General features: G+C 40.1%; 1 protein-coding gene across 10 annotated transcripts in view; it reads right to left on the bottom strand.

Annotated features, from left to right (window-relative positions):
• The window catches only part of POU2F1 (POU class 2 homeobox 1), a 163047-nt gene that overhangs the window by 77329 nt on the left and 62938 nt on the right, over positions 1-22780 (bottom strand). For 2 of the 10 annotated variants that reach the window (XM_058660585.1, XM_004589153.2), the window contains exon 1: positions 1157-2030. The exons of the other annotated variants lie outside the window; for them this stretch is intronic. In XM_058660585.1, the coding sequence (XP_058516568.1) occupies positions 1157-1184 (28 nt within the window). In that variant the 5' untranslated portion in view covers positions 1185-2030. Of the gene's footprint in view, positions 1-1156; positions 2031-22780 lie in introns of those variants that run through there. 10 annotated transcript variants of the gene reach the window in all.

Below are 22780 nucleotides of genomic sequence, written 5' to 3'. Positions count from 1 at the left end.
TATAACTGAAGTACATAATGCAGTCCACAAGCTATTAAATTCTTGATATCAACTTGTTATTTGGGTCACTTTCCCTGTAAAAAGAAATCTTTACAGAGCAGGACAACTATTGCTGCTACCTTTGGCTTAGGCCGTGCCTTCTCCTAAGATTTCAGATATCCTCAGAGGCATCACTTTACTTTGTCCCTGACAACTGTGAAGATGACCAAAGCAGCCTCAATTTTCAAGTGGGGAAAATGAGTACAGAAAAAAACAGTCATTTGCAAAGTTTCAGATGGAGTTCATAACATCTGACTTTCAGGTGACTAGTATAACCTAAAAAAGGTCTCCTTAGTTATATGCAGACAGACAAAACTCCACATAAAATATGTCCACTCATGAACCATCAGGTGTCTAAGCATCAAAGTGTCACAATTTATTTTCAACCTTAGTCATCAAGAATGGTTCCTCAAATATTTAAGCCAAACACATCCCTTTCCAAAAAGTTTTCAAATCTTTAGGGAAAACTCACAAATAAAACAGATCTTTCAACAGTGTAAGACTACAATTTTCTGAGAGACATAGTTTGCTTTATAAAAAGAAGGATGAGGGCTAATGCTAGGCAAAATCTGCCACCAGTTTCTGAAATTTGGCCCTCAAATAACAGATCCATGGCAGCCACCACTGCAGCTAACATCTGTACTACTACATGTATGGGAAACATTTTGCAAGATGGATTCTCCCTTCTTATCACCCAATATGTTTGGTTTTGGTATAAGACGTTCTCATTAAGTAGGTAAAACAATTTTATTAGTATGTACATATTACTTAGATAATTTATGCTTTGTTTCAAATTTAAAATGGCCTTGAGACGACATGAAATACTTTCCAAAAAAAAATTTCCAAGAAGCAAAAATGCCCTTTCTTCCAGCTGAATTCTAAACCCACACTACTCGCTGCAAACACCCCCTGACCCAGAAGAGCTGGTTGTAGGGAGGGACCTACTGTAAGTTCAAGTACGCTTGTGCTTTGCAAATGCTTTCTGCTTCCCCTGTTCAATCCTCCTCTCCCCCTCCCCTGCATTGGTTGCATATGCGATTAAGCATTTATGCATAGACAACACCACACATGCCATTTCCATATTAAAGTTCTAAGAAAGAACTGCACTGGTACCCACCTAGAACATAGTCACTGCAGTCCAGCATTGCTGTGAAATCTTCTAGTGGTGCAGACAGTCCAAGGCAGGGAAGAAACAGGTAGCGGTTTGGGGTGGGGGGAAAGAAGGTACTACTGTTTCTAACAAACCTACACTATGTTCTAAGAGAAAAAGGGTGGGGGTGTGAAAGTGGATTAAGGGGAGAAGCAAAATACAACTTCAGTTACACCATAGCAATCTTCAACTGAATAAGGAAACTTCAGTTGCTCAGAGGAGTTTTAGTCTCTCCTACCAGCTAGCGCTGACATTGTCAAGGCAACTGAAGCATGAAAAGTTCCCTTTTTTGCAATAAAATAGAAACAAAGATTGCAGCTGGCAGTTTCCATAATGAAGCTTAATCAGTATGCGTGTGATTAGGGCCTTATGCAAATCTCTCCTCGTTAGCACAGCAGCCAGCACTTTGAAGTCCATGAACAATTCATTTACAGAATACACTGAAAGCACTCCCTGCATAATTTAAACAGTTGCATAAATATTTATCAGCCCATTTGCATATTAATTGGCAGAGCATGAAGGGAAAAATTATCTCCTGAGTGCCAGCATAATAATTAGGAGGATAAAATGAGATTTCTTCCAATGGCCTGGCTTCTTGGACCCAACTTGAGATAGTACTGAGAGAAAAGGGAGGGACAGGAGACACAGTTCTGTTAAAATACCACTGAAATGACACGTACAAATTAAAAACAACTCTACAGACTTAAGCACCTTTAATCTTATTCCTGCTGGCAACAATGACTTCGGTAATAAGAGGATTTGCAAAAAGCTTTCTACACAATCCAAATAATCCCAAGGAAACAATTAGCAAGGTAGAGGCAGAACACAGGGCTGTCAAGATGGTGCGAGTGTACTGATAGGGAATTTCCTAATTGTTAACACACATGGTAGGGAGAAAGTCCTACTTTAAAACAAGGCAACAGTATAAATCCACAAGCAGAGCAGAGTACGTAAGCATGGAAATTCATTCTTCACAAATCTTTCTATACTACCAAATTAACAGACTAGATTAGTTGAATGTTACACATTATGCAGTACCCTCCTCCCATCCAAACTGATCTCAAAAACAAAGAAGACAATCACTTAGAATATTGATCATTTAAGAAAATGGACCATGTCAACTGTGGATATTGTGTTTTCCAGTGAATTTCACATAATGGGGACCACACACAGGCACACACATCAAATCCCTACTAGACAATGTTGATTCAATTTAAACTGAGTTTCAAAGTGCATCGTCACCCCAAAACTTTTCAAAAACTACTGATTTGCCAATATTACATCCTGACCATCACAGACAATATCAAGATTTATAAAAATCTTGAGGAGTAAGCATTGGTACCTTCTAAAGTATAGAAATCAAGGCATACAGAACTAAAGCATTTTACCCAACGTCACACTAATACTTTGGAGTCAGGATTTAAAATACATTTTGCTGGCATCGAATTGTGAGTTCTCATCTATTACTACGCATTATGGTTGAATGACACATTTAGGGAACTGGTGGAGGGAGGGCATAACCAAGCCACCTAACGTGGCTGTTTTGTAGTCAGGAGGTCACAAGTTTGTATTAAATATACTGTTTGTCAGGTGTGTGCGTCACAGCAAAGAACACGAGATATGAAAAGGGTCCGCAAAGGTGGTATCCCACTAATAACTGCTTTATTCAGAACCAGTCTTGAAGAATGTCACATGTCTGGTGTTTAAATATACATTATAGTATACATCTATTTCCAGCCTCAATAAGCAAAATTTTTATTAAATAAGGGATCTTTGAAAAAAAAAATGCTCTTACAGCTTAATGACTTACAAAACCAAAACCTTTCTTCATTTGCGAGTCATCCCTTGACCTACACTGCTCCTTGTAGCTCTGAGGGAGTTTCTTCTCACCTGTGACATGATGGTCACATCCCTTTAAGAGGTTGCTGGGAGGCTGCCCAGTCTCTTCGTCTTTCTGTGGACTGGAGAAGCAACAGCTGCACCACGGCAGCCTCCAAGTCACCCAATACAAATGGCATATCTTGGGAGAGCATCAGTCTCAATCACTCATACTTCTTTCATTTTAAAGACTGGAACAGAATACAAACTTCAACTGAGTGTTTAGGTAGGATGTTGGTGCATACAGGACCTGCTTGGTGGGAAAGGATGGTAGTAATGGTGAATGGGACTAGCATTCACTAGAAGTCCTCCTCTTTTGCCATCATAAAAATTTTAATTTATTGCCTGCACTTACTGTAGAATATTTCTGCAATTAACCACTTGCTTTTTTTGTAGTGCGGCCAGGAATACCTATGACTTTGACATAAGCTGGACTTTGACATAAGGATTACTTAAAGCTCTGACCAATACATGCCAAAGAGGGAGTGACTGCCAGTAGAAATTGAACAGGGCCAGCACCCTGGCAGTGTAATAACACCTCTCGGGCCTGGGGAGTCCCACAGGGTCTGCATCACAAGGAAGCTACACTGAGTGGAACCCCTTTTCCCTTCTACTGCAAAGCTCACCACAGCAGCTGATTTTGTCAAATTGGGAAAGGCAAGAATTCTTTTCTATCACTCTGGATCTAGGTACCCTGTGAGCTCTAGGAGATAGGTTTAAATATTAGGTTGCCCAGTGCTCTACCAAGGGAGAGGGCTAGGTACCATCTCGCCTCTGTACACTTCAATCACACATTCACATTCTAAAGAAGACAATATGGACCGAAGTGATGGCTCAGCAGTTAATCCCTCGCCTTGCACACGCTAGGATCCCACAAAGGGGCCAGTTTGTGTCCCAACTACACCACTTCCCATCCAGCTCCCTGTTTGTGGCCTGGGAAAGTATGAGGATAGGTCCAAAAACCTTCAGACCCTGCACTCGTGTGGAAGACTTGGAAGAAGCTCCTGGTTCCTGGATTTAAATCAGCTCAGCTCTGGCCACTGTGGCCATTTGGGGGAGTGAACCAGTGGATGAAGATTCTATGTCTCTTCATCTCTCTGTAAATCCACCTTTGAAACAAAAATAAATCTTTTTTAAAAAAAATTAAACAACAGAAGTAATTTTTGTCACAGTCTCCAGTGCTCACTTTATCTGGTCTGCTAAAATGTCAGCAACGGAATGCTCAGATTAAAAGTTGGATACTCTAAAACAAGTTAACTTTCAGCTTTGAGTTCCTAGATCGAAGTGGAGCGGTGGGGACAAAGAATTTATAGAACGTAAATAAAAAGTTCAAAATCACATATTTCAAACTTACACCTAAGCGCAGCTTTTTTTTTTTTTTAAACTCTAGAAGGGACTAATTCTCTTCCAGGATCTAGAATTTATAACTAATATTACTTGTATTAACATATTATACTTAAAATCTTATGAGTTTGACTAGAACATATCAGAAATGAAACTTAGGGCAACTGAATTACAAACTGCACCTGGAAACGTGCTACACGAGATGTGAGGCCAGCCTGTAACCTGATTGCGCACAGGCATTTGAACACGTACTTCCGTACTGGCTACACCTAGTGTAATGGGTAGAGATGCGTGGCACAACTCCCCGCCACCTGTTTTCTGCTCAGCGTGGACTATGCACCTTACAGTTCTGCTACTTTTACCCCCAGGCAATCTCAAACATGTATCAATATCATTTCTAATCTTCATCTTTTTTTTCAAAATCTGTCACTACAATATGCTAGTAACCTGAATAACATTTAATGACACTGCTTCAGTCAACATTTAGTATCTCAAGAATTCTAAATTGCTATTTACAAGTGCCACGCCAGGCAGAGGGATAGAAATTGGCACTACAACGTCAAGCCTCAGAAAGTTTACAATCAAACAGGAGAGAAATGCTGAGCAATCAGTCAAATACGCATGCGTAGGTCGTGAGGTCCCCAAGATAGAAGAGATGATCGCAGGAACTTAGAGTCCTAACATCAATCCTGACATCAGCAGCTAATGAGTTCTCCTATTTTAGAAATTAAAACAGGAATTTTTCTGATTATTTTATTTGAAAGGTGAACTACACAGAGAGGAGGAGGTGGAAAAGAGAGCAAGAGATCTTGCAATTGCTGGAGAGTTTTCTCAATGTTGAGAAAAGTTCCAAAGCTCAGATCTCTCTCTTCATTAACCCAGCTCTCTTCATTAATCCAGTTTCTTTCTCTGAACTCCCACAGCAATAATCTCTCAATCTTCTGACTTTCTGCAAAATCAAGTCCCATGTATTCATCACTAGTGTCACACAGGTTAAACTTGTGCCACTACATTACAGTAGCAAATTCAGTAAACTAACATTCCCAAACATTGTGAAATGATTTTGTAATTTGGTTGTCACAGGTGCAGAATCACATAGCCACCACTGCAATCAAGTTACAGAACTAAGAATTTCTTTCTGCTAGGCCATTATGGGTATACCCACTTCTCTTCCTCTGGCTATTCCTCAGCATGAACAACCATTAATCTGTTATTCATCTTTACAAATGGTAATTTTGCGAATGCTCAACAGAATCATACAATATGTGACCAACTGAGATTGACACTTTTTAATCAATATTTACCCTTAAGATCCACCTAAGTTATTTTATCAATAAGTCATTTTTTTCATTGAACAGAATTCCATAATACAGATGTATTACAATTTATCTACTGAAGGACTTCTGTCTATACTATGAAGATATTACAAATAAAGCTGGTATAAATATTCATACATTTGATAAATACACAGCTCCATACTGGTTGAGAATATTTAATAAGCACTTGGGATAAAGGATCTCATGTAGTAATTGTATGCATAGAGTTCACATTTTGGTGCTAACCTACTATTTAATTTTACTTTTCCATGAGTTTTTTTTTTTTAAGATTTATTTTATTTTTATTGGAAAGTTAGATATACAGAGAGGAGAGACAGAGAGGAAGATCTTCCGTCCTTTGACTAGAACTGAGCCAATCCGAAGCCAGGAGCCAGGAGCCATTTCTGGGACTCCCATGCAGGTGCAGGGGCCAAAAGCCCCGGGCCATCCCTGACTGCTTTCCCAGACCACAAGCAGGGAGCTGGATGGGAAATAGGGCTGCTGGGACCAGAACTGGTATCCTTATGGGATTCCTGCAAGTGCAAGGTGAGGACTTCAGACACTAGGCCACCGCAACAGGCCACCGTGAGTTTTTTAAAAGTACTCCAATATATAGAAACTCACATACATATTTTTATATTTTTATGTGGATATAAACTGCTTTTATGGGATAAATGCAGAGGTGAGGTTGCTACAACATGACATGTGTCTCTTTAGTTATCAAAGAAACAGCCAAAGATTATCCAGAATGGTTGTACCATTTCTTATTCCAAAACACAATGCTAGTCAGTATCAGCATTTAACACTGTCGATACTTTTAAGTGTACCCAGTAAAATACATGCATAGTGATAATATTTTCTCTTAATGTGTAGCCCGTCTTTTTAGTTTCTTAGCCTTTCACTTTTCATAAAGCCGATGTATCGGCTTCTCTTTATGGATTATATGTTTGGTGTCAGATTTAAAAACTGTTCACTAAGTCCTATACCCTGAAATTTTTTTAAATGTTTCCCATGTGAGGTTTATATCTTTTTTCCTTTCTTCAATCATTTTCCAAAAAAGCTACCTTTTCTTCACTGAATTCCTTTTGCACTTCAGTCACACATCAGTTAGCTCAAGTTTTTAGCAGACTTCTGGGTTACCTCTTCTGTCCTACTAATCCATGTGTCAATCCTTCTACCAAAACTCCCAAACTTCATTCCTGAGACATACAGCAAGCGTTGAAATTTGGGAAACTAAATTTCCCTACTTTATTCTTTTACAAAACTGCTATACTAGTTCCCTTTAAATTTCTAATTAATTTTAAAGTAATTTTGGCTGTACAAAATGCTAAGGAACTCTGACAAGAATTACATTAAACCTCCATATAAATTTGGGTTTTTTTTTTTTGAATGCTGAGTGTTCTAACGAACACAATGAAATCTCTCCCTTTCTCTTCACCTTCCCTGATTTCGCTTATGAGCATTCTGTGACTCGCAGAAGTAAATCCTAGACATACTGGGTTTAAAACTGTCCTCTTCTGAAGTCATTCTTTAAAGATCTATTAGAGCACCATTCAGCCATTGCATCTTTAAGCACTTCTCAGCCCTGCCCTCTTAACTCTGTTCCTTCTGGCAGTCTTTTGGCTGTAGTCCTGCAGGTTTCTGAAGGTCTGTCTACTTGTACTGTATGTTCTCTTTCTTGCGCAGATTGGGCGATTTCTGTTCTCTCGTCTTCCAGTCACTTTGTCTCCCCCATTCTGCTGTAAGCCTACCAGTCTTCTCACACATGGATGCAAAGGCCCAAGGACCTGAGCCATCCTCCTCTGCTTTCCCAGGCCACAAGAAGGGAGGTGGATGGGAAGCTAAACAGTTGGGACCACAACCACTACCCACACAAGGATGCTGGTACCAAAGGAGGAGGATTCCCCAGACATACCATTGTGCTGGCATGCGGACCTTATTTTTAAAGCTTACTGGCATTTAAGTTTATAGTCTGCATTGTTTCCCATTATACTACAAGAAGGTGTGGGAACTCCTCACCACTGCTTGCAAGGGTGGGAATTCCAGCTCTGTACTGACACCGCCCTGGCTGCAACGGGCAGCGGGGGCTCACTGACGCACCTTCATGGACCCCTCTGACACCATGTTTAGAGGAAGGCTTTGTCTCCCCATTCCTGGGTAATGATGAAAGCAGTTGCAGGTCTCCTCTGGTAGTGCTCCAGGGAGGACATGGGGAATTTCAGGGAGACTTGCCAGCAGAGATGCCGCTCTCCATTACTGATGACAGACTTCTCCTAGGGGGAGCAGTGGAATTTCCCGTGAGAGCCTGGTGAGGGTACAAGTCTAGCTATGCACCAGGCCTGTGCAGACTGACTGGCAAGTGCAGCTGTTTCCTTCTATCTGGTAGTAGAGTGGTACATTTAAAACTATCTTGCTGGGATGTATTTTCTCTAATTTTGGCAAAACAAAAGCCAGGCTTTATTGAGTTTTTCTTTTTCTGTGCCTATTGCTGCTTTGCCAGCTTCCCGAGCACAAACCATGCCTGGGATATATGAGGTTAAAAAAAAAAAAGAAGTCAGCAAGTTCAATTTGCGTTGTTTCTCATGCCCATAAATTTGTTTGTGGAGAATGGACAATTAAGGACCTATGCTGAAAATGTACCATTAAAAACAACAACAACAAAAAACTATCAGGACTTGCCATAAATACTTGAAAAACTAATCTTAGGATATGAAAACTCCTGTTGCTAGATGAATTCTTTATCAATTTAAAGTTATCCTTGTTAACCTTCTTTCTTAATTTTTTGGCCTCAGAATTCGTCGTTGTATTCGTTTTTTTATGTGATCTGACTGGCACATCTTACTATATCCACTTATCACCTTTTCTGTGTCACCTGTTTTTAGGGATGCTTCACAAGAAGATAGGATTTTGATTTTAAAACCATCTTACGCCGTTAGAATACCGGATTTGACAATCACCTCTGCTATCCCATCCAGCTCCCTGCTGGTGTGCTCTGTGGGAGGCAGTAGATGACATCTCAAATCACTGTGTTCCTGTCTCTGACACAGCAGATCCGAGTTGTGATCCTGACTCACCATTTCTGCCAAGATGTAATACCCATTACTGCCAGCATGAGAGAGTGAACCAGTGGGTGGGAGAATTAGTGCACTTGTCACACACACACACACACACACACACACACACTCTCTCTCTCTCTATTTATCTCAAAGCAGTAATTTGATTACTTCCCTCTAAAAACCCAATCTAATTGTCTCTGCTTTTCCTAGGTGTGTTCAACACCTTTTCTGCTTGGGATGATTTGTCCTCTTGCCCTTTAAATCACTTTACACCTCACTTTCTATGTGTCTTCCCCTGCCTTTCACTGCTTTTCCTGATTTATATTGAATGCATTTTCTTTTTTTCTCTTCCTAAAAGTCTAAGTATCACATAGTCTCTTAATATCCTTTTAAGGCTTGCTTTATGCACTGAAAAATTTATTTTTCCAATTCTAAAATTAATATTCCTAAACCATTCCCTAAAAGGAAAAAAACCCTTAGATAAATTATCTTCCACATACAATAATTCCTTGAGTTTGTTAGAACATATGCTACACCATGGCATTACGTATTCAGCAGAAATGTTCTATGAAAAGAACTCAGAGGGCCCGGCGCAATAGCGTAGTGGTTAAAGTCCTCACCTTGCACATGCCCGGGATCCCATATAGGTGCCGGTTCTAATCCCGGTGGCCCCGCTTCCCATCCAGCTCCCTGCTTGTAGCCTGGGAAAACAGTCGAGGACGGCCCAATGCACTGGGACCCTGCACCCACATGGGAGACCTGGTGGAAGAGCTCCTGGCTCCTGGCTTTGGATTGGCTCAGCTTCAGCCATTGTGCTCACGTGGGGAGTCAATCATTGGACGGAAGATCTTCCTCTCTGTCTCTCCTCCTCTGTATATCCGCCTTTCCAATAAAAATCAATAAATCTTACAAAAAAAAAAAAAAAAGGACTCAGAGCTAAGGTAACTTGGACTGCAATTAACTTAAAAACATGATAACATCCACACTGTTCCAATAAGCTACACAAGATTTCCCAGATCATGAAAACAATTCATTCCAGCTGACTGTAAGCCCTGATATTTAAAACAGGATACACCAGCATCTCCATTTGCTGAAGTAGTTATATTTCCCACCTTAAACAGTTCCTGCAACAGGGATTATAATATATATGTCTACATATACACATACATAAACATAAGTTTAAAAATCTCATGAAAAGAGGCTGCCCTAATGAAACAATGCATCAAGATGAACAGACTTTCATGAGCATGGAATAGGAGTCCTAATAAAAAATAAAAAAGGATAAATAAGTCAGCCAAAGGTGGTTGCATAATCTGTATTTGATACAAAAAGGTAAATTTCTTTTATTCATAATTCTGTCCCAAAGTAATGAGTTGGGCTCAGTAGAGTAGGCCTGTGATTTTAGGGAAGTGAGCGAGGGAGCAATGGGGAGACTGAGTGCATACAAGCAGATTAATAAGTAAATAAGTTAAGGATAACTGTTCCTGCTAGGACAGGAGGTGAACTGAGTAGGGTTGGCTCAAGGACCCCCTGGTATGCGCAAAACCTGCCATTGGGAGAGGTTCTGATGGAGGAGCCTGGGCAACTCCTCTGGCAGGACACAGTCCCTGCAGGTAAGCGCAAGAAGCATGAAAGGAAACAGCCCAGAATAGGCCATGGAAAGTTTCCCACTGGCACACATTCGACATGGGTCAGGAGCAGACCAGGCTGAATCAGTTCATGTCATCCACTGGCAAATCCGATCACCAGAACAGGGTGTGGGATGACCCGGGTTTGGTCGCGACAAAACAAGTACACATTATGTAATGCCAGGGCGTGGTTGCCTGTACTGGATATGAATGCAGCACCCAACCAGCACACGTGAGATCCAGGAAGGGAGGGGCAGAACTGGCGGGGGGATTAAGGGGCTGGTCCCCTCGCCGGACAGCTACTCCCACCGGAGAGCGTGGGCTGGGATAGAGACAGACCAGACCAAGCAAGGCTACAACACATGTGCGCTGCATGTGGACTAGATCAGGGAAAAGCCAGGCTGAGTTGATTATTCCTGCTGGTGCAAGCATAAATTAGAGTGGGTGAGGGATGTTTGGGCATAGCCGCAGCATCACCTGGCAGAAGCTTGCGCTGGGGACTAATTCTGTCAAGTCAAATCACAGAACCACCTAAAGAGTGCATAAACCGGGACTGAGAGAGACCTGGGAGGGAAAAAGTGGCTTCCCCCTTCTTGGGTCACTTTTCCCGTGGGAGGGCATGAAAACTAGGATGGGGGCTGCGATGGCTGGATAGACAGAGAGGCACTCAACAACATCTGTGAGGGCTGGATGGTTGAGTTGGTTGGATGGAACTAAGCTGTAGTACCCATTGACAAGTACAAGAGCCAAATGGGATGGGGGACAGACTGGTCTTCTGCTACACATACTGGCAAACCAGGGTAGGGGGCGGGCCTGGTGGGGGTTATTGTGGGTCGCCCCAACTAGGCTGCAGCTCCCACTGGTTGATGTAAGGGCCGAACCAGATTGGACTGCAACACTCATTGGTTCCAGTGCAACTCGGGACTGAAAACAGAACCAACCCAGCAATTGCAACCACCAGCTGATCAGGGTGATGGACTGTGCCGGGCCCTGTGCTTGCTAGAACATACAAGAAACTAGTCTGGGAATACCTCAAAGTTTCTTTGGAGATCTCCCCAATCGAACTGCTGGACTCAGAACTCTAATCAAGAAAAGACAGAAGAGAGAACAGGTCAATCATTCATCTCAGCTATATGTTGGCAGGGAAATATGGGGCAACGGAGACTTTATGATGGACCATATCAATCAGTGGACGACCTCATCGAGCGAAACTGGCAGCGATTCATAACTGGAGAACTATTAAAACCACTTGAGCAAATATCTCAGAGCATGCCGTACATCCGGTACTTGGGGTGGGCGGGAAAACAGGTGGGGCTTCTCCCTCAATATCCCCCTTTACCTCAGATACATGATGGAAACAATATGGACATAATAGTATTACCCACTTTCCTATACCCCCTGAACCTTTTTTTTTTCTTTAACCGTAATTAACTATTAAAGATTGTCAACAACAATACAATAAAATAGATTAAAAAAAATAAGTTAAGGATAATGGGAGCCAATTTATCACTATTGCAGAAGAAAATTAAAACAGAGTTTTCACTCTAAAATACAGAACAGAGTTTTCACTCTAAAATACAGAATTTGGAATTTCATTTTTTTGTATGAAATCATGCTATCCAAAATGTATAGATACAGAAATAAATCCAGGACACACACACACACACACACTCACACACACACCTTCTACCTCTGTCCTGGTGAGCAAAGCCTGATAGTAATGGAAATAACTGCACCCACATCTTAGCCTCTAAATGCAATGACCAGGAAGCACCAACCCTCAAACTACGAGCAAAGTGTTTGTAAAAACTATGTCAACCAGCCTGATGTGATAGCCTAGTGGCTAAATTCTCACCTTGCAACCACGAGGAACCTATATGGCAAATGGTTCCTGTTCCAGCTGCTCCACTTCCCCTCCAGCTCCCTGCTTGTGGCCTAACAAAGTAATCAAAGATGGTCCAAAGCTTTGGGACCCTGCGCCTGCGCTGGAGATGCAGAAGCTCCTTGCTGAATCAGCAAGTGGAGGAGCTTTTTTTCTTGTCTCTCCTTCTTTTCAAGGAAAAAGAAAAAGGCAACAGAAAATATAAATTAGGGCCCAGTGTGACAGCTTAGTGGCTAAATCCTCAGTTTGCATCCACTAAGATCCAATATGAGCACCAGTTCATATCCCAGATGCTCCACTTCCCATCCAGCTTCCTCCTTGTGGTCTGGGAAAGCAGAGGACAGCCCAAAACCCTTAGGACCCTGAACTGGTGTGGGAGACCCAGAAGAAGCTCCTGACTCCTGGCTTCAGATTGGCTCAGTTTCAGCCACTGAGGCCACCTGGTGGATTGAAGATCTTTCTGTCTCTCCTTCTCTCTGTAAATCTGATTTTTCCAATTAAAAAAAAAAAAAAAAGCCTTGGGACCTTACATCTGAGGGAGACCCAGAAGAAGCTCGTGGCTTCAGATCAGCTCAGCTCTGGCCATTGTGGTCACTCAGGGAATAAGGCAGCTCATGGAAGATTTTTCTCTGTGTATCTCCCTTTCTCTGTATATCTGCCTTTGCAATTAAACATTAAAACTAACCTTTAAAAATATACATATATAAATTTTAAAAACTGTTAACAAGTTAAAGAAAAAGACATAGAAGCTAGCTAGAATAGTTCTCTATCAGGCATTTTGGGACATTTGTACAAAATAATGAAGATAATGAATGATAACCACACATATAAGAATTCGTAAGTCCATGTTCATATCAATAGGCAGGGAGAAAAGAAAGCTTTTCCTTACAGTAGAATGACAAAAATAGAACAATATAATTAGAAAATCAACAACCGAAAACCATCTTAGTAATAATTAGTTCAGTTAGGAAACAACAACAGATGCTGAATCAAGTGGGTGAAAACTTGATGATAAAAATTTACATAGTTTCCCCACAAAATACATATTAATTTCAAAAAGAAGAAGTGTAACTTGTCAGTGGAGAAGTTTGGCAATATTGTCAAGTAATTAGGTTAACATCAATAGTTAAGACAAAAATTAAAATTGCATTTCACCTAAGATGCAGTAAGAACACAGCATACTCCTCAAGACATGTATGCTGAAACTAATAAACCAGCAATAAGCCCCAACTCAAAATACATGTATACATATAATATGCATATTATACCATATAAACACATGATGTAAATTGTATGTATTCTTCCAAAGTGTCACAATCCTAAAAATAATAATAATTTATTCTATATTTAACAATAGTAGAGATACAATAATAGGCATAATCTTTTTTTTAAGATTTACTTTATTTTTATTGGAAAGTTAGATATACAGAGGAGGAGAGACAGAGAGGAAGATCTTCAGTCCACTGATTCACTTCCCTAGTGGCCGCAATGGCTGGAGCTGAGCCAATCCAAAGCCAGGAGCCTCTCTGGGTCTCCCATGCGGATGTGGAGTCCCAAGGCCGTCCTCTACTGCTTTCCCAGGCTTCAAGCAGGGAGCTGGATGGGAAGCGGGGCCGCAGGGATACAAACCCGCAGCCATATGGGATGCGGCAAGTGCAAGGTAAGGACTTTGACTGCTGGACTATCATGCCGGGCCCAAAATGCATAATCTTATATTGGATTATTTTGCTTTGATGGGATATTTTTGGCCTTTGGCTATAAACTAAATATTTATCACAAAAATTAAAAAAGAGATGCAGAGAGTATTCTTAGAAGTATATCTATGAACTCCATGAAATCTGCTCTTCATGTATTAATTATTTTAGAAAAATGATGTTTGGGGGACAAGAGGCAAATGTGAATAGTCAATGGGTTGGCTGAAAGTAGTATGTCCCTGTTACTTTTCTAAGTTTTAAGTCTGCACCCGTGTTCATGTAGAACAATGTTCTTATTTTAAGGAATTCAAAAGAAAAAAGATTATAAAAAAAAAAAAGTAAAAAAAATAAAGCGAAGAGCCAACAAAAAACACACTAAGTTGGCAATTTATCCGCACAAATTCAGGAACTAGTTATTTGTATTCTTCTCTCAACTTTTCTGAAATTGGTTTTAAGTGAAAAGAAACAAAAAAGAGAAACAGATGAACAAAATATAACCCAGCACTTTGTTTTTGTAACCCTGGTATAGCTCTGCTCTCTCCAGGCCTCAGAAAATACAATGCAGACACTCTGATGGGAGAGTGCACTTTGAGCAACAATAAAGACAGTTCAGAAGAAAGTCCTCATTTTAGAAAGTTACATTAACGCAAGTTCAAACTTAAACTCAGACTGAAGCACTAAGTCTTATATTTCCACAGGTGTTGTATCATTTACTTGTCATCCGAAGAAAGCAGAGCTTGATCATGGATTTGGACTGGCGCAGCTCCAGCAGCCATTTGGGGAGTGACCCAGCAGATGGAAGACCTCTGTCATTGTCTCTCCTTTTCTAACTCCGCCTTTCCAATGAGAAACAGAGCTTCAAATTCCACAACACTACTCAATATTTTACAAGTTCAGTTAATTTTAAATGAAATATCCACGTAGAATTAGAGAATGCATCTTACAAATACATTGTCATGTTGCTTTAACTAGCATTCTAATGACACTATAACTTGTTATGTCTAACTTTTCTACCTAAGAAATCCTCAGAAGACTCAACAGCTTTTAGGAACAGAAATTATCCGCCCTGACTCCAAGGATGTCAAAGCCCAAACTCCACGTGAGCGTGACCTAACAGAGAAACACTGCCTTGGTAAATGATGAAGGTGTCAGTGTGGAGACGGGCACTGTGGTCAGTGGGTTATGTTGCCATTTGCAATGCTTGCAACCAATCCCATACTGAAGTGCTGGTTCCAGCTCTGCCTACTCACTTTCCTAGCCAGCTCCCTGCTAATGTAGCCTCTGAAGCAGTGAATGATGGTTCAAATATCTGGACCCTAACAACGCATGCGGCAGATGCAGACTGAGTTCTTAGCCTCTTGCTCTGTTGTGGGCCTAGCCCTGGGTGCTGCGCGTATTTGGGAAGTGAACCAGAGGATGGGAGAGTACTCTCATTGTCCCTTTCCCTCTCTGTCACTCTGCCTTTCAAGTAGATGAATTTAAAACAAAACAAAACAAAACACCCTCGTCTTGCATCCATGTATCTGGGCTTCAGTCTCAGCTCTGGTTTATCATGGGCTGTGCAAGGCAAGGACTTCAGCCACTAGGCTACCACGGTGGGCCCACGTTCTAATTTTTTTTGCTGTAACATCTTTTTTCTTTCCTTTTTTTTTTTTCCATTAAAGGTGCCTCAGCTAATCTTCAGCAGTTTGGCTCTTGAAAAGTTTTAGAAAAATAGTCATTGTTTGATTAGTATTTACAAAAAGTAACAATATGGAAACAAACATTGAGTCATACTAAATAATTTTCTGTACTAAAATGCATGCTTATAACTTATATCTATAAGTTTTAGAAACATTAACTAAAAGGAATTAAAACTTATATTTTAAATTGTATTTTCTTTTTTTATTGAAAGACTTTTTTTTTATTGGAAAGACAGATTTACAGAGAGAAGGAGAAATAGAAAGCTCTTCCACCCACTGCTTCACTCCCCAAGTGGCCACAATGGCCAGAGCTGAACCTATCCCAAGCCAGGAGCCTCTTCCAGGGCTCCCACATGGGTGGAGGGTCTCAAAGCTTTGGGAAGTCCTCTACTGCTCTCCCAGGCCACAGGCAGGGAGCTGAACAAGAGGTGGAGCAGCTAGGATACGAACCAGTGCCCATATGGGGACCCAGTGGTTGCAAGGAGAAGTCTTAGCCACCAGGCCGCCGTGTCAGGCCCAAATTATTTTTCACATGGCTAATGGGGGCATCTATTTGGCCCGATGGTTAAGATATCTGCATGCCATATGAGAATACCTGGGTTTGTGCCCTGACTCTGCTCCTGACTGTGGCTTCCTGCTGCTGTACATCCTGGGAGGCAGAACCTGATGGCCTAAACAGTTAGCTCACTACTATCTATGTGGGAGGTCTGGATTCAGGTACTGGCTCCTAGGCAATGGGGGAGGCAACCCATGCTTGGGAGGTCTCCAGATGCCTCTCTCTGCCATGCAAAAGAAAATAATTTTTAAAAAATTTCTCAAAATTTGTGTATTGTGATACACAGTTTTCAAAGCATTTACAGAAGATGTACAGTTCCAGAACATCATTCCATCTATTTCTTAAATGCTCAATTTCAGTGTAAGTGAGTTAACTGAAGGAAGGAAGTACTGTAACATCACTTAATATGGGATCAGCTGGATTCATGATCAGATTAGAGGGTGTTTCTCAGTTTAGTTATGGGCTTTGAAATGATCAAGAATTGTGGGATAGGTGCCATGGGGTGGTAGGCTGAGCTTCCACCTGGGGCTCAGACATCTTATATGGGTGCCAGTTCATATCCTGACTACTCCACTTCCAATCCAGCTTTCTACTTGTGGCTTAGCAAGGCAGAAAAGGATTGTTCAAGTCCTTGGGTCCTTGTACCTATGGGAGTCCCCAAAGAAGCTCCTGTGGCCATTTTTACAGTGAGTGAGTGAGTGGATAGAAAAATCTCTCCTTTATTTCTTCTCCTTCTCTCTATAACTCTTCTTAAAAAAAAAAAAAAAGAAATGAAAGAAAAAGTGAATCTTTTAAAAAAATTAGCAAGTACTGGATTTAAGTCCAAGTGTTAGCCCCCTAAGTCACTCTCTGAACTGCTGTTAGCTCCTCTGTAAAACAACAGCAATGCTAAGCTATACTAAGTGTCAACTTCTTAGGTTTAAATAAAATAATATGATATAAAAGTTTAAAAAGTTAATTAACTACCAGTTAACAGCTAGTAGCAGTTTTATATATAAAATATTCCATGCAGGATAGAACCGCGGTCTCCCCTATTCCCACATTAATATTTGAAGTTATAACTAGAGCAAATGTGATATGAAATGCAAACTATGATTTATTTACCCTGATTCATGTTCACTTATGTCTAAGGCTTTTAAAATAAACACATTAAAAGTTCAAAATGTAAGATAAAAAAAATCCCACAACTCTGCTATAGAGTCTGCCGTAAGTTTTAGCCAGTCGTACTTTTATAAGCAAGTTACTTTTTGATTTCTTTAGTCTACACTTGTTATATCTAGAATGACACAATACAAACCGTAATATTAGAAGATAAATTTTCTAAAAATATTCATTATATTTATTAGACCATCAGAGAAATTATTCCTGATGCTATATTATCAATGAATAAAGATACAAAAAATGTTAATTTTCATTAATGTTGCAAAATTTTTTTCCAAAAAGATGAGAATACAATCAAGCACAAGAGCCAATTCTAAACTATGTTCCACTGCTGGCCAGGCTACAGGCATCCTAAGTATCACTCTACCATATTAATAAACATCAAACAAACTTTAGAGTTAAATATAAAAAAAAAACACTCATTTGACAAGTCATTTTAATTGTTATTCCACAAAATTAAGGCAATGATTTTAACACCTGGACTTATGAGTAGTTACCAAGTCAGTAGCTTTACTTAGCAGAAAATGTTTACCAGGTACAGAAAGACTATCTTTTGAATTGATTAACTGAAAATTGAGAGTAGCTTGGTAAATAAAAAGGCAGGAAAGTTCTTCTTACATTTCTAGTCTATGAATACAACAAGAAAAACAAAAACAAAAACCGAGAACGCTGTATCAAATGACCTAACACATTATGGGGTTGCCAGCATATGGGCTGTGGAACACCTTCTACAGGAACGGTCATGTGCCTAGACCCTTGCTTACAAAGTGGGGAGACTGCTACAGAGATGTGGAAGTAAGGAAGAAAGTTATTAAAACATGTATGTAAGGTGCTACTCATCCATGAAAATTTAGTCTATTTTTCAAACATTAAAAAAAACACAAACACCTGAGCTCTAAATTCAATATTGATGACCTCCAACATTTATAAACCATCTACTGTAATTGATTTCTATACGCTATACCTAAAAAGATGACAAATACTGATGAATCAGTGTAGGGTGGTACAACTGTCAAGTATTCTAAGAGGTACAAGATTAGGTTTTATACTTAGAAAATGAAAAAGAGCAATACTTGGTATACACAGGTGTAGAAATTCACCATCAGTAGTTACCTGCTACAATGTCATAAAATCTCACAATTCTGCCCAACAGAAAGTTCAAGCAACCTCCACCAACAAAGAGGAATTGGTACTTGCACTCACTCTTCGCTATCAAAATACCTGTAGGGTATAACTATTTTTACATTAGAATTACAAGAAAAATTAATAAACCGCATCAAGTAGCATCACGTATTAATGAAAACAGTCTACATTTTATAAAGCCATTCTTAACACTCATGCAAGTAGTTGTTATTTTTTCCAATCATGTCCCTAATTTCATGAAAGTCTGAATCAACTGGTTAGGTTAAACAACATAAACAAAATCAAAGATGGTAATAGTTTAAAACATTTCCTAAAGAGTTGGGTATTTCTTCTGCCTTTAAATTAAAATGAAAATAGATATCTAAAAATTAGAAGAAAAAAAACAGCAACAAAAAGCCAAGCACTTGGTGCAGTGGCTAAGATGTTCCCACCCACTCACAAGGGAGACCTGCATTGAGTTCCAGGTCTCTGCTTTGGTCCAATCCAGCCCTGGCTATTACTTGGGCATTTGAGGGGAGTAAGCCTGCAGATGAAAGATCGCTGTCTCTGTGACTAGCAAATACATTAAAAATTTTAAAAATTAAAAATGAAAAGGAGTTGGCTGGCATTTGACATTGTCGTTAAGTCTCATACTAGCTGCCTAGAGTGAACGGCAAGGGTTTGAATCCTTGATTTTGCTCCCAATTCTACTTTCTTGCTGATATGCACTCCAAGAGGTGACGTTGGCTGGCTCTATTATTTGAGTCATCCCTGCCACCCATGTGGGAGACACAGATGGGGTTCTAGAATCCTGGCTTTGGCCTGGCCCTGTTCTGATTATTGTGGGCGGCTGGGAAGAGAATCAGTAGATAGAAATCTTGGTCTGCCTCTTTCTGTTTCACTTTCAAATAAAACGGAAATAAGCAAAAATGGTTTAGCAAACGTGTTATTCTTTCTGAAAAAAGGGGACCAGAGTGACTCATAATCAACACAGAACTCTGCTGCACCTCTCTAACAGTGATCCAAAAGTGAGAAATGTTAGCACATAACGCAACTGAAGTGAAAGAAGCTAAATAATTCTCTCTTAAAAAACTTCTAGTCTGAATATACTTTAAGCTTTTTTAAGTGAATGGAAAAATGTCTTGAGTAAAAGGATACACTTGAAACAAAAAGAAAAAACAAAAACAAAAAAATCTTAACGGGTAGCAAGAACCTGAGGCAAATAAAGTTAGTTTCCACTCCATTTCTCAAGAGCAGTACTTGTAACGAAGACGCTAACTCCACCAGCCCTTCTGGTACGATGGCTACAGAATGACAAGCCCTTCCTGGCTGTCTTTTAAGCACATCCAGAGACTCTATTCTTCTGAAATTTCCCAACTTAAACTGGACATAAATAAACTAGATGTAACCCTTACAAAAGTAATCCCGCTAGCCCCTATAGTGTTTCCATAGCAACATGTACAGCTGGCAATGGCAAAGAAACTGTACAAGCCTCAGGCCAGGTTTAAAAAGCTTTAATGCTGAGTGAAAATAAAATTATGGCATCTTAGAACAAATTTAAAAAGCTTTGGTTAGCTTAAAATGTTAACTAAATAAAGCAAAGAATTTTCTACTACCCCTTAAATGGCTCTCAGCCTAGTAACAGTTAACTCATCTGTCTGCGAAGTTACAAAGTGCTCCTCACCAAAGAGTAGCGCTCCCTTGCAAAAAAAGACAGACACAATTTGAAGTGACTACTCCGTATGGGTCACTTAATGTAACAGGCAACGGGAAAAACAAGCAAAGGCCATATAAAACCTAATTTGAATAGTACGAAATACTGTGCATATTCAAACACTTTGATATGACTGTTCCTTGGCTTTATTAAAAGTGCTTTTAGATTTAAAAAGAAGAAGAAGAAATAAAGAAAAAAAAAGAAAAGGAAAAGGAAAACAAAGTGCTTTTAACACAATACGTATCAAAGGGCAGAACCTGGGTCATAATCGTCATCATTCACATTACCTGGGAACTTTCAGGAATGCAAACTCTTGGCTCCACCCCAGGTCCTACAGAATGAGAACCACTGGGAGTGAGGAGGGCAGCAGTCCACGTTTCAGCAAACCCTCCATGAGATGCACAGTGCAGTGGGAGAACCACGGTCTTACGGGATCAGTTTTCGGCTAGGCTACTCAAAGCACCGCCATTCAGAATCCACTACCCCTCTCAACCCATTCTAACAGCTGAGGTCTTCACACCAGAGCCTAGCCACCTGTTCACTCGTGAGCAGCCAGGTATGAGAATATAGTTAGTCACAAACTTTAACAGCCCTCATTGGGAACAAGAATGCCTTAAAATTTATCAAGATTCAGTTCATGCATAGTATCTAACCATTACCTATTACCTTTGTGGACTACAACACATCCCTTTCATTGTCCTTTAACTTAAACCCTCTGAAACCTCTTCATTTCTTTTTCTTTCCCTAATTCTAATGGGCAGCACTTCACAGAAACACTTAAGCTAGTGACATTAAAGTAACCAGAGAGATTCAACAGAAAAGCCACTGTGTAAATCAAACATAATACATGCTGTTAAAATTGATGAATTCATCCCAACTGGATGGTTTTCAGAAGCTCATAATTAAAGGTGTACTGCTAAAAGCGTTCAATCTTACATTCCAAATGTACTTTTAAAGTTACATTTTAAGTGAATCTAAAGATTGCCACAATTTATGGAAAGCAGGGCAGGAAATGCAAAAATAAGTATTTGTTTACTCATTCCTAGGATTATTTTGTAGTCTCTTTTATGATGTATAATGTTAAATTTTACACAAAAGTCAGCCTCCTCACTTTATATACAAGGTAGGAAACAGAAAAGAAATATGATTTTCTTTTACATGTCATACTCTTTTCTTAAATCAGAAAATGCCCACATCAAAGGAATTAAGGAATAAATTCAAATCGCAATCTCTAAGTTTAATGTATTTCCAGCATTTATTCTTTTGCAAAAGAAACACAGAGAAACAAGTCCTGGGGTCATCATTATTGTCTTTACACCAAAGCACCAAAAGACTGAGTAGGAATGCGAACAGGCTTCTCTGGCTTTGTTTAGCACTGGTGTCCCCTTAGCTCATCCTTTACCACATCAGGGATCAAAGTATTGTCTTTGTGTCACTAATGGGTCACAACTGACCCAACAATGTGAATTCAGTTGAGTTTGGTATTTGATCGAGAGTTACATGCAGAATGAACAACTCCAATCTGAAAATGTGAAATCCAAAATGATCCAAGATTTAAAACCTTCAGAGCACAAACATGACAATCAGAAAGCTTACAATTCTACAGTATCTTAGATTTCCAAATTAAAGATATCCAACCAGGAAAGTCTATGCAAATATTTCAGTATCTGCAAAACTCCAAAATCTGCAACATTTTCAGTTCCAAACATTTCAGATAAGAGTACTCAAGCCTGTAGGAGCAGCACTTGTCCCCAACTTGACAGAAGGAACGACATTTAGAAAATGACCTCAGGTTAAGGGAAGGGCCAGAATTCCAACCCCTCGCTAGCGACTTATTCAGGTCCGTGAAACCAATCCGAGTTCCTGGATCTTTCTGGTATATTTATTCTCACTTCCAGCAGCAAATAGCTGCTCTCCTTTTTCTGAACATGAACAAGGAACAGTATTTCCCTGGCTGCTGCTGGCAATTGTCTTGCAACCAAGTGAGAAAGAATCAAAAGGCAAAGTCACACATAGAAGAGTCAAAACAGAGCCTCCACTGTTGTACTGCTGCTTCTTAATTTTCTGGTCTCTCAGCCACAGAAGTCAGGTAAATTACTTCGTGTTTAAAACAGTTTCAGTCATCTATTAATACAAATATGTGCATTATTGAGTCATTAATTTGGTATTCATAACTTAAAATTCTAAAGTTACCAAAATTGTAATAAGGACAATTTTACTTTTCTGCTAAGAAATATGACTGCTGCATAATGTTTGGCAACTCTGCAAAATTTCTGGGCCTGGCATGGTAACCTAGTGGTTAAAACCCTCGCCTTGCACACTGGCACCCCATATACGCGCCAGTTCTAATCCTGGCAGCCTCACTTCCCATCCAGCTCCCTGCTTCTGGCCTGGGAAAGCAATAGAGGATGGCCCTGCACCCATGTGGGAGACCTAGAAGAAGTTCCTGGCTCATGGTTTCGGACTGGCTCAGCTCCAGCCATAATGACCATTTGGGGAGTGCATCAACAGATGGCAGATCTTCCTCTCTCTCTCTCTTGCTCTTCCTCTCTGTATGT

The sequence above is a fragment of the Ochotona princeps genome, chromosome 2, assembly GCF_030435755.1.
Source record: "Ochotona princeps isolate mOchPri1 chromosome 2, mOchPri1.hap1, whole genome shotgun sequence".
Taxonomy (NCBI): Eukaryota; Metazoa; Chordata; class Mammalia; order Lagomorpha; family Ochotonidae; genus Ochotona; species Ochotona princeps.
This window is presented reverse-complemented; position numbering and strand designations above follow the sequence as displayed.